Here is a 13447-nt window from a genome sequence, read left to right as displayed (position 1 = left end):
AGCAAAGGGTTCATTTTGGCCTTTGTGAAAAATGGTAATTAAGATCATGTATGTCTATAATGAATCCCCAGAGCATGGTGGTAAGAAACACTAAACTGTGACAGCTCTAATCTTCATATCCAGCTATCAGCATGAAATTTAAATATCACTCACTTAACCCCCCCCCCCCCGACCTTTAAGCCTTCTATGTCGTCTATGAGGAACAATTTCAGCACTAAGCTATAGAGAACAATGCTAAAATGTCAATAAAGGTCTTTGTGGAACCATTATACATTGTGATAGCTTAAAGAACAATTACTTCTACCTTTAAGGAACCCTTATTGCTAATAAAGTGCTTTACTGCTGAAGGTCGAAGGACAATATTAACACATGAACGGCTGCTTTAGCAGCAGTGATTCAGAGGCACAGGGCACTGGTGTTCTGCTTCCCGACCTTGCTGACTCACCAGAAATACAAGACAAAGGGCTTTCGCCTTCTTAGCCTCTTACAAGAAATAAATAAACATTATCATAAACAATGTAACAGGCGAGGTTAAAATCAGCTCCATTCCCTGGACAAAGTGCAGCTCCTGCTCGAAAGAAAAAAGATGAATTATCTGAAGCGGCAGGGAGAATAAGTGGCCCCAGAGTTGAGTAACCATCATTATTTCATACAGTAACTGATGCATTACTGCGCTTCACGCCTGGATGTATCACCGGCTCTGTCGGTGAACTTGTACATTACAAGGATGGATTCCTCTGAACTCACGATGACTGGTCTCACTGCCAGCCGGCCTATCAAAGTTCCCATAGACCGCGTAGAGAAATGAAAAAGGTGTGACTCAGGACCACTGTAGCTGGTCAACAATGTGTTTCTTCTCTGCAAGACAGGGTCAGATTCAGAGGGTCATCAGGGCCTTGTTATCAGAGGCTCATTAAAACAAACGACAGGTAGAAGTAGAGTTGTTTGATCAGACACCTCTGATATGGCATGAAATTCAAAAGAGTAACAGAATGCGTTGGACCTTGGAGAAACTGTCTTTACACCGCCACAGGTAGGACTCTGTTTCAAGGGTTTGTTTGATTCGTTCAGGGTTTGAGATATCCGTCTGACATTTCTTCTGTCACCCCAATACAATGGAGTCGGGGAAAATGGAATTTAGTTCATGGGGACTGCAACATTTTACTCTGACAGAGTGTGAGTGGATGTCATGTGCAGTCACGTCTGTGTGGCGTAATGTAAGGGCTGGTAAAGGTGGAGGGAGCTGGTAGCATGTGGCTAGCAGGAGCCCCTGGATGGCGAGCTAGTTTTGAGAGATGACAGACGACGAACGGATGGGGGTTTCCACAATGCTACTTTATTCTACAGGATGTAAATCCCGGCTGGCTTTATTTCACTCCACTGAGAATCCATTCTTTCATAAATATAAAAACACTCAAGGAACAAAAGGAACAGGAGCTGTGTATCAAGGCTAAAGTACAAGGCATCTATGAGTTATCCAAGAACCCTGAACGATGAGGCGGATTGTTCAGTCATCTCAAAAAAACTCTGTAACGTGTGTATGATATTCCTGTAGCTATGTAACCTCATCATACTCTGTGGCATTTGTTGTTTTCTATGGGATCAATTTCTCATAGAATGCCTAAAGGGACCAGCTGTGTTTAATGCAGCCTTCTACCAAACTGTCTGTAGGGTGATCAGTTATTTTGGCAAGTGTCACTGGCTGAACAAACAATTCAGCAGCAGCACTCCTTCAGTGCAGAAACCTCCAGCTCGAGAAGACAGAGACAAAGCCAAAGGATCCAAATGTCTCCCAGGATCAATGACTCCTTTTGTGGGGAACTGTCTCTTTCATTTCATCTTGTGAAACGGAGACACAGTCTGACATTCAATCAAAAAAGAAAGAGACATTGTTTGCTATGGCTAGCTACAGTATGGGTGAAATATATCAAAGAAGCAAAACACTTCATGACTAATGGTATTGCGTTGTCAGTTATCAACATCACTGGAAGATATTCAAATGATCTCACAGCAGACACTATGTATGTCAGTGGCAGGCCATGCATTTTATACCTGGGCCTTCACTGCTGTCCTGCAGCTGAAATACCACCTTATAGCCACATTATGGCACCACAGCTTCTATTCGTTTTTAAGGCTGTAACTATGTATGAGTCGTTTGAATAATGCTCGAGCATTTAGAAAATGCAAAAGCCTACATTCAGGAAAATATAATGTTCTCAGCTGGTCTGGCTGTGGGATCCACGGTCATTCCTTAATGACAAGCCGCTACCCAAAGAGATTATCATTGCATTTAACTTTACACAACTTGAACGTTGAATGTACTGTTCTGCAATGTCTTTCCTCGGCTCAGCACTCTCAATCATGGTGCAACTCAACTCAGTCAGAATGCATTTTGATTGGCTGAGCTGCATCACGTGATGTGATTCACTACCCATCAGCCTCTGCTGGCTGTTAAGTTTCGTTTCACGATAGTCACGTGCTCGCCCACTGACCAATCACAGCACACTCTGCACCTAGCGGGAAAGCTACAGATGAACACTCAGCGGCATGTAATGCTGACGTCATTATAGGCCGCGAGCGGCCGCTGACACGTCAAAGAATACGCCCAACATGTCAAACTAAAGATCTGATTGGTTGAACACTATGACAATCAACAATATCGTCCCCATGTACTTTAATCTGCACTGGCTGCAGGTGAGAGTCTGCAGGCCTCTGCCTCTGTTCTACCTAGAGACACAGAGGTGAGATCTGATTGGATAAAAGCTCTACTTAAAACAAGCTGCATTGGAAGCAGAGCAACTGAGGAAGACAGTAGCTGTGCAATGAGAACATAAGATAATGGGGTAAATATTTTTATAAATTATAATACACGTTACAATTATAAAATAGATTTTTTTTTTTTTTTTTTTATATATACGGTATATAGCGTTGTGATTTTGTTTGGGCCAGCAGAGAAGGCCTTGCAGGCCCTGACAGCCCGCCACTGATGTATGTATGCGCTAAATACACTCATAAAGCCATAAAGTAGTCTGCCTGCCACCTTAGAAAATCCATTTAAAGTGTTTCAAGGGAAAATAAACTTTTAATGGAATGGTCAATTATATTTTTGGAGCAAAATTTATCTTTTAATCGCCTTATTATTAAATGGTAAATAGACTTGTACTTTCCCACTACATGTCATCGTTCCCCCATTCACACCCATTCATACACTGATGACAGGGCTACCGTGCAAGGTGACACCTGCCCATCAGGACTCTCGAACATCCGCACACAGTAGGCACAGTTACAGGAGCAATTTGGGGTTAAGTGTCTTCCCAAGGACACATCCAAGGGCCACCGATCCTCTGATTGAAGGACGACCCGCTCTACTACTGAGCCACAGTCGCCTCCGACTTATTAATAAAATAGTCGAATGGGTAAACGATAGAAAATGAGCTGTTAGTGGCAGCCCTATCCCAGTGCACATTACGTTCTGATGAAGCCAACAGAACTACATCATCTACAAGCAGCAGAGACGCTGTCCTTACTGTTTTGTTGTGACTGGGAGACTTTTAATGTGAAAAACCTGTATGAAGTGTCTGGTTTCATTCATGGGTCCAAAAGAGATCCAAGTGGAAAAAAAGTGTTTGCAAGACAAGAAAAACATGAAGCAGCAGAGTCATTCTGTGGAAATATATCTTTTTCTAATGTTAATCTAAGATGTTTTGAGTTTGCATAACCAGGGAAATTAAGAATGAAGACAGAATGTAATAAAGACTTTTATGAGGAGAAATTGAAGTGCTTGGAACTATAATCAGCACATGCTGCCTTTTTTCTTCTTATATTCACATCTACGTTGCCTTTCTGGTTTGCCTTTTCTATTTTCATCATAAAGAGCTGAACTTCTGGTCTGTGTCATAATATTACATGAAGATCATACTTTGCCAGGTTTGATGCCAACTGTTAGTTCAAATGATGCCATTTCCAGGTACCAGTGTGACAATATCTTCGAGAGTTCTGCTGGTGCTCACAGTCTGGCTGGATAAAATGAAGCAGCTATTAAGTTGTTGAACAATGGCGGGAGGAGAAGCCATTCACAGCAGGGTACAACCACTCATGCACTGCTGGGAATCCAAAAGCAGCCATTTGAAGGCAGAAGAATACGTAAAAGTCATATTCTCTTTGAGAATTTCCTAGAGGGGGTCGTTAAAAATTCATCTTTTCATGTATTATTACCCAACGGTCCTCTCAACCGTACTTACCTCTCATTCTGATTTGCACTGACGGACACCAACAGTCCCACAAAGAGACGAGAAGGAGACCAAAAGAGAACTGATGACTGATGAGAAGCCTGAAAACAACTTGGTCCACATACAGACTCTAGATCAGTGATGTAGCACAGACTTATTAGTTCACATAAATCAATTTGATTGTTTTTATGAAACAGATCAACTTTCAATCATATTTTCTTAAAGGGACAGTTCACCTCAAAATCAAAGAATAAATATTGTCCTCTTTGCTTGCTCTATTTGTCGAACTACATAGTTTTTGGAGATATCAGCCAGAGAGTGTCCTCCTCAACGACAATCTATAACTATGGTTAAACGAAAAAATTGTTCCTACATGAATCCACTCACAACAAAGTCTGTGGACTATCTTGAGCAACTGGGTCAGGATTTCTGTGGGTCACTGTAGCGCTGATGATGCGGCGTGATGCCAAAACTGTCCGATAAAGGACTTACCTGTTGGACTTCATGCTTCATACAATTGTTATTTCCTGTAAAAAAGCCAGATTCTAATGTGATGTTACGATGGTTTAGGCAGTATTTCTGAAAGTGTAGGTACTCAGTCCACCAAAGTGAAGGACTGAGGCTTCCGTCTCATATATAAAACAGGTCAGTGGAGTGGATTACCTCGTCACAACACATTTAAGGCTAGCGAGCGACCTTAGTCTGTATTCCCATTTGTCACTGGAGCTCTCTGACATGAGTAATTAAATATAGTTATGTGGCAAAGATAATTCAATGTTTTGTTAATGCTGTAAATAGGTTGTATATGTTATATATTGTAAAATATGTGTATAATTTGTCAACGTGTTTATGTATGCAGTAAAAGATCACAACTAGTTAATAATAATGTTAGATCTACCTTTGAAGGGAAACTAAGTGACCAAGGGGACAACTATTTTTGAAATTCAAACCAAAACATGTTGGAGCAGTAACCCAGTCCTTACCTTTAGAATATAACACGTCAGAATGATTCCACCTGTTAGTATTTCAGTGAATATCTGATATCTTGATGGCTCACTGAGGCTCATGTGAAATATGGGTGCTTGTACATTATGTGCCAAAAAGACAGACAATGAAGACATTGTCTGCTCAGTGCTCTGCCATTGGCTGGCTGGGTTTTTCTGGGCTAAGGCAAAAAGAGACGAGCCGCAGAGAGGTTGCCGTATCGTATCAGATCAGGTGATGCTCATGCTTCACAGCCATCAGTGCAGTGAGGGATAAGAGGCTCCTTCAAGCATTCTTCAGGCATCCAAAAATACGCCTCCATGAGATCTTAAAACCCACAAGCTTGCCAACAGAAGAAGATGGGGGAGGGGGGGAGTCGAGTCTAAAGCAAACAGCGGAGAAAAGCCAGAACTGGGACTGAGCAGCCAATTACGGCTTTGCTCCCTGCCTGTGAGCTCCGATGGTTTGGCATGACTGTACTTATTTTGTCATCAAGGTCTTTTTATGTGACAAAAAAGCAGTAATCTCAAGACTGTTGGCAAGTCAAACCTCCGTGAAACAAATGAGGGATTTTCAGGCAGCTTCACTGGAGAGAACTCGCAGCTCAGCACTCAAAGCCTGCTCTTTGCTTTAGTGACGTCACAATGAGGCCGGGCCCCAGAACCTCATCAGCAGAGCTGGAGGCTGCCGTCCATTACAGCTGGACGTGGGCAGCCGGGGTACAACCGGTTCTGCTGGCTAAGAGGTGTAAGGCTCCTTTCTGAGATGACTCATCAGTACAGAGACTGACTCCATCTCTTAGAATGTGTGATGTTAGTACAAAATGCAGTCTAACCTGTAAACTCTCTGCTGCTTCTCCACACTGTGGAGGGGTCAGTATACTCCATCTGAAGTGCTTCTCTCTCAAGCTCTCTTATGTCACTAGGTAGAGCACAAAAGGGTCGACACAGTAAGTCTGATTGACTTGAAATTGGACCGACGTGTCCAGCTCAATGTGCTTTACAAAGAAACCTACAAGTCCACCTGATTAGATATTCTGCCATTTTCGTTTTTTTTGGAAAACCAATTATTGACATCCCCTCCTAAACCATAGGTTGGATTGCTACCAAATCTTCTGTTGAACATTATTGGACCAACCCCATAAAAAGTTAAGTCAAGATATTGACTAATAAATTCCAAAAAGATGTGGATCAGCACATAACTAGACCAAACTCAACAACAGTCGGGCCAATCATCACAAAACGTCCAGGATTTGTCCACAAGAGTATCGGAAACATACCCTGAAAGTTTCATCTAAATTGACCACTAGGATGCAACCCAATAATGTTCCGTAAATGGATTGATGCAGAATGCTTCACGTCTGCATCGCGATGCATCTTAGAATCAAGAAATGTAAACACCTCTAATGGAAAAAAAAATAAAAATATAATTATTCATAAAAAGACATCAAGTCTAAGTAAACACCCTTCTCTAAAATGTTTGATAAGAGTTTATTATCAATTGTTTTTTTCGTGAAGAATGACACAAATTGCTCACAAATCATGGGGGTGGCTTAAGTGTGTTGTTTAGGAGGAACGTTAATTCCAAATTCAATGGTTTTTAAAATATGTTGAAGGTTTGATGGAATGATGTTGGACCAATAAAATATTAATTTTCTGTGGTATTGTTATCAAATTTGACTCTTTTCAGTTGACTCTGGGTATGCCTTGGATTGGCCTTTTAGGCTCATTTTACTGGAGTGGTAACAGGTTAATAAGTTACCATCAGTTCTTTCAGAGGTAGCCACGTCAGTAAGTGGCTGGGTCAGATGTATGCCTCTGGAGTGTGTGGTGTGTGTATGTGTGTGGTGCAGAGGACTTTGTTTATTGAGTCACTCATCAGACTGTGTTGACTCTCATCACCATCACTGACGCCAAGGGGAGAGACTAAACTTATCACAGATGAGACTTGAAGACAGTTCCTTAAAGAATAGTCCCCTCAGCAGGCGTGTTTGTTCAGAAAGAGAAGCTGTAGATGGCTTGTGAGATGCCGGACCTCTATCAGGCCTTCTGCCTTGCACAGATAAGACAGTAATGCTGCCTGTAAAGGAAATCAGGGGAGACGCTCCTACTGGAGATGAAAACGACTGAGGGGAAAGGACCAGAGCACCAATACTGAGTGCTTCCAAACATCCACCCTTTGACTTCTGCTTCAATAGGCTCACAAGTGCTCATTCCTGCTAACCTGCTAGTACATGACATTGCTTTTCCTCATCACGGAAATCACAATGCCCTAGGATTGAAACATACAACTGTGCGTTCATTTGAGAGGTCTGACTACGCAACCTTCACTAAAAGGCAACTGCATGTGCAACTGATGTCATAACTGCAACTGTCCTGTTTACTGTAAGAAAGACATTTTAGAAATTGCTATTCTAGAACTGTAATGTATTGACTGACACCTGTGGCAAGACTTATGTTGGTCAAATTAAAAGATATCTCAAAGTAAAACATCCCCTGCTTTATGGTCTGTGTGACTCTAAATGGACCATAATGTACTAAATGAACATCATGCTGTATTGAAGAAGACATGAAACTAGAGATTGAGACCATAAACTCATGTTTACAATGTTTACTGAGGTAATAAATCAAGAGAGAAGTAGAGTCATTTTCTCATAGACTTCTATACAACCAGAGGAGTCGCCCCCTGATGGACACTAGAGAGAATGCAAGTTTAAGGTAATTCCGCATTGGCTTCATTTTCTTTTCAAATATATCCAAAATTTTACAGAACATACAAATAGTGGACTCTCCTGGGTAATATATTCATATTGATCAAATATTTCTTATTCCATGACTACCAGCTTGAACTATTTTAACTTTGTTTCTGAGAAATCATGCACTGCATGGTGAACGGACCTAAATGCTAAAGTACCCATGAGCCTCTGCCACTGTTGCTATGGAGTAGATGTCAGTCAGAGGCATAAATACCCAGCCCAGCAACATCCTGTTACAGCGCAGCTTCTTTCCTCAGGCTGTAAGAGTCCTCGACTCATCCTCAATACTCCACCTACGAAAATAGTGTTTTTCTCTTGTGTAGCAAAAAGAGCAAAAAGAGACCAACCATGTGTTGTAGAACGACAAATAAACCTTGAATCAGAACGGTAGAAAATTCAAAATGCTTTGCTGTTGTAAACTAAACATTGCACCAAAGTTGTTAATCTGACGTTGACCCTAACATCTAACAATGAATTAGCTGCAGATTGTGTGTAAATTCTCTCAATAAGTTAATAAGCTGTAAGCTGATAGCGGGGCGTGTAACAGAATTTGAATCTCGGAGATGAGAAGTTTCCTTAATGTCTACCTCTACCTTTTTATGTTCAAAGGCATGTCGTCTAAAAAAGAAAAATGTTCTATCAAAGAACCAGAATTATTTTTAATTAGCTGTTTATATTTTGCATTGGGAGAATTTCAGGGTGATCGAAGCCATAAAAGAGCTCAAACTGTCTAATGGAGAAAATCAATGGAACTTTTACTTACGGAACTGCAGTAGCTCCTCCCACTTCAAAAAAAAGGTTTTGCACTGTTGATGCAGCACCTGCTTAACATTGGAATGAATTGAGTGTGCCAGTACCTGAGCATCGGGGAGGGAAACGTCCATGATGACCGGCTGGCCGTGAGGCTCCCTGTTCTCTAGCCTGGAGTAGACCAGCTGGTAGCCTCTGATCTGGCCATGCTGCTTCACGGACATGGGAGGCTTCCACGTCACCCTGAGGGCAGTGGAGTTGAGGGCATCGGCCTCCACCTTCCTGGGAGGTGCTCCGGGCACTGCAGCACAACACAGCACACATCTTCCTCTTTAGAGTCTTTATGATGCAGATTGCATTGATGAAATGTTGATTATGTGTATGTATAGGTAGCCTAACCAATACGTTTCAACAAGTGCTAGTTTAAGTGCAAGCACACAACTTACTCCAATGTAAACCCATCCACATTTCATTTAAATGCTTACAGCAACTGGAGTAATATAAAGAGGAAGAAAGGATTGAGAAGACAAACTTAGTTATTTTATGTAACAAACACTTATTTTGACCCAAACCACCATCTATTCCTAAACCTCATCAAGTACTTTTGTTTCCTAAACCTAACCAAGTACCTGTTACCTTTACCTAAATAAGTACTTTTGTTGCGTAAGTAAACCTAAAAACTAAGTAAACCTACGTTGAAAGTTTATTATAGGTTTGGAAACAGACATGCAATCGCATCTAGGGTGGCAGAGGCATGACCCACCCTACCGACCTGTGATTAGCTTACAATGATACTCCTATCCTAAACACGACAAATCTCACTCGTTCTGCCTCAATCTAATCAACCCAACCAATAAAGGCAATGAGTACTAGCCAATTAGAGGCAGCGTAGTGGGGGCCTTGACATCCCAGGAAAGACACATTTGCCGTCCCTGACAAGTCCTAAACTGATGCTAAAAGGTACCTAGAACAGTTTGAACCGCAGGGCCACTGACCATGTGTCAGTTTGACTAGTTGGGAGTGAGAATGTGTTGGCTTTAGAAAAGAGCACTTTTTGTGCCAGAAATAAATGATGTTTGTAGTATGAATGTGGATGTATAAGAGTTTTATCCCAACAGAATTACATATTGGCAGAAAAAGTGCTGGATAGAAGCAAAGTTCTATAAAGCCTGTTCTCTCATATACAATCCAGTGGTTTCTCTATCCCCATCTGATAAGTAACATCAGAGTTTGAAATTTCTCCTGACCGGCTGGGACAGTTATGGGCCTGGAGACGCTACAAGGTAATGTGAAGGTTGTTGGCTATCTTTGCAGGTTATACACATCAAAGCTTGTCACATGGAGCCCCGAGAGGATGCTGAGAGCAGGGGTTATTCTACTTTATAGAATATCGAAAAATAGCTCATGAAGATTCCTCTGGAATGCTTGGTCGGCTTCGGAGGGACGTGCAAATGAATACAAATTTGAATTCAATAAAAATGAGGGGATGAGGTTGTGCAAACATGAATGGAATTCAAGGCAGACAAGGAAAGGAAAGGAAGCGTTAAAGGTTAAAATGCCCTGCACTAAGAGATTAAGACATGGAGAGAAAAGTTTTAAAGCAGCTCAAGTATCACCCAGCACAGCAGGCAAAGTAAAGCTCGAGAACTTGGTGTCAGCACTATGCGCCTTGGACTAATTAGAATCGTTTAACCTCGTATAGTATCAGCGAGCTACCAGCATCAAGCTCCAGCTTTGGAGGAAAATACGTCAATAAACTTGTGTTATGTAAAATACAAAGCCACAGCACACAATGTGGAAGAAGAACAAAAGAATCATGTCACAGACTAAACACATCTTTCAAGTCTGGTAACCAGGAAATATTAGCAGCTTCTGGACGTTCAGTGCTGCTGTCGGCTCTTTGGCAGTTGACTCACTACAGAGATAACCCAATACATTTATCCACTTCATTCATCTTTATTTGGCAACCATATCACCAGCTAAGAACATCAATAATGAATGATTCCGCAAAATCTATTCTTTTTACATCCAGTGTCCACGTTTTTACAATTCTCACTTGCTTTATTATCTGCATAACAAGTATGGCATGGCTGCAGACTGTGGTTACGCCAAACTGAGTCTGGTTAAGGTATAGTTAGGGAACTCAAACACAGTGAAGGCACTAAAACACTTGGTTAAGGTGAAAGAGAAAGCTTGTTGACAAGGATAAAAAAAATGTTACGTGGACGTCATTGGATGTTTTTTGGCAGTCTCCTCTATTAAGGTCAGACAGGCTACAAGCTCTATCACAACCCCGTACTATGTCATGAATTGACACTGAATGTTGGCATCGGACATAAGTCGATAAATTCGTATGTTACTCGGCTGACCATGATGAGCCAACCCGTTCTCACTCCCAAAGCATCAAATACTTTCAGTGTCTGAATGAGAGCTTTCATCTCACTCCAATGTAAACCAACCCGCGTCATTGTTACACGATCAGAGGACATAACATAGTAACATAGTGCCAGATGGGCCACAAAGGGTAGGTTGGAGTTGTGGGGGAAGGGTCAAAGAATCAGAGCACTTTCACCCAGGAGAGCGCTTTTCGTGTTCTGTGGGTAACCAAGTCTCGTGACTCGTAAATCACGTGAGTCACATGAGTTGCAAGTCACATGACTTGCTTGTCAGTCAAGTTAACGTCAACCACTCTTTATAAAACCCAACTAGGTGGTTTTGGTGCCTAAACCCAACTTCCTGTTAATTTGAATGAAGTTTATTTTGAAAAGACACTATGGACGTAGCAAGTGTATAGTCCCTCCCGTATTGACGAGCTGGGGTGAGAATGTGTTTGATGAGCGGGTTGGCACAGAATGGTTTAAGCAGTACGGACTTAGGATAATACCACGACTGCGTCTGGTCAACTAGTTACCAGATGTGGGTTGCAACGCACACTTTCATTGCCAAATGCAAGAAGAGGAAAAAGAAGAAGCTTTCCTAGTTTTTCTAGAAAAGACGTAAACAAAAAACCCACATCCAGACGCACTCCTTCACACAAACTGCATTTTCAGATGTAGCTATCTTAAGGCCTTACACACCAAAATGCCAAATACCCGCTACGAATATTTCCCATTACAACTACTTATATCATGCTGTGAATTTTGCAACAGCTCAGCGCTAGTTCAGTAAAAGATTTGAATACATTTGCGCAGGCAGAGGACCAACTACCAGGATACTATCGACCAGAGCCGCTTCTGACAGTCTGTATGACGTGGACTGTTGTATAGCCTTTTATTCAGTTTACTTTTAGCAAAATGATCTGAGTGAAACACTTGCATAGTATATATGTCTGGGGCTTTTATTGTGTATGGTAAGAACAGAAGGGGTGGATCTGTTATCTGTGGTAGTTGGAGGATGGATGTTAGCTGGATAGCTTGGACTCTGGTGGATTTGAAGATGATCTACATCTCAGGTATAGCTCTGGACTAGTACTGACTTCATTTGTGTCCCGTCTTCTGTATCTACCAACTTAGCTGACTTCTATTTTTCTAGTCTTTCAGAGTTTTCATCTTGTAGTCTCAATAATTGTGCACCGTGGGTGTAGAAACAATGGAATTTGCTATTACTTCCCGCTGTAGTGTGGAGACGGCTGATGCTTAATGCAGACTTGCAGGGCAGTCCTGACTGACAGCATGGACCCATGTCTGTGGGTGCTGGGGATTCTCTGCAGCAGTTGTTAAATGCTGGGGCAGCCTCTAATTGTCTTCTGAGTATCTCTCTCACTGTGTCCAGTGTGCGTGTCTGCCTGCATCCTCGTCCCTATGCCTACCTTAAAGAACCCCACAACCTGAACAACCTCAACATGCTGCTGTGTCTCATTAGCATTTACTCCCATCCTTGAACACCACTGTTGGGGTCTGACCATATGGCTTCAACATGTGCTGTGGACAAAGAGAATCAGGCCTTCCCTTTTTCAAGCAAAGGTCCGTTTTTCAAGCATCCGCGATCCGTTCTCCGCTTTTTGCTTTTCCCCCCTTTTTTGTGCACAAACCGGCACAGAGGAGCCCAACGAAGCCTCGCTCCTCTTGTGACCGATGATTCCCGGTAAGACGCGCAGACACGCCGTCTCATCCGAAGTTAACTGCAGCGAGTACAGATCGGACCTGCATTTGCTCCAGAGCCACACCAACGGACCGAAGCCGCACCAGCAAAAGTCGTGCGAGACACAGCGCCCGCTGCAAGGCCGCGCTGCAAGCAGCCCCCCCCCCTTCCTGACGAGGCAAAAGGACAACCTCCCCACGAACACTTTTCCGTTGCAACGAAGCATCGACAAGTAAGGTTCATGGTATCTGGGCATAGCTTAGCTTAAATTAACGTAAGTTTAATTCAGGTCATTCATTTATGTTGATATTCCCGTGTTTTTGTGTGTTTAAGTTACTGTCGCGCGATATCGACGTATTGCGCAACTCCTCGCGGATCATAAGACCCGCTCTATGGTGCATTCCCGTATTCTGTTTTGTGTTAAGACAATGTCGCATTATACGGAGGTATTTACGCAATCGTTACGGACCAGAGAAGCTCCGTTGCATTGTGTATTAACTGTTTGACTGTTTGCTTGGGATTTATTTTGAGTTATTTCATTTCGTTCTGTTTATTTCTCTCTTCATTAAATCAACTCTGAGTGAACTGAGAGTCGTGCTTATCATTGCATAAAGCTGCCGGTAGTTCAACCCGACAACGGCATACTTAT

General features: G+C 42.2%; 1 protein-coding gene across 1 annotated transcript in view; it reads right to left on the bottom strand.

The window, feature by feature from the left end:
- The window catches only part of ptprfa (protein tyrosine phosphatase receptor type Fa), a 343585-nt gene that overhangs the window by 188266 nt on the left and 141872 nt on the right, over positions 1 to 13447 (bottom strand). The window contains exon 11 of the mRNA XM_079267305.1: positions 8826 to 9019. Within this exon, the coding sequence (XP_079123431.1) occupies positions 8826 to 9019 (194 nt within the window). The remainder of the gene's footprint in view (positions 1 to 8825; positions 9020 to 13447) is intronic.

This window comes from Melanostigma gelatinosum (assembly GCF_949748355.1).
Source record: "Melanostigma gelatinosum genome assembly, chromosome: 4".
NCBI lineage: Eukaryota > Metazoa > Chordata > Actinopteri > Perciformes > Zoarcidae > Melanostigma > Melanostigma gelatinosum.
This window is presented reverse-complemented; position numbering and strand designations above follow the sequence as displayed.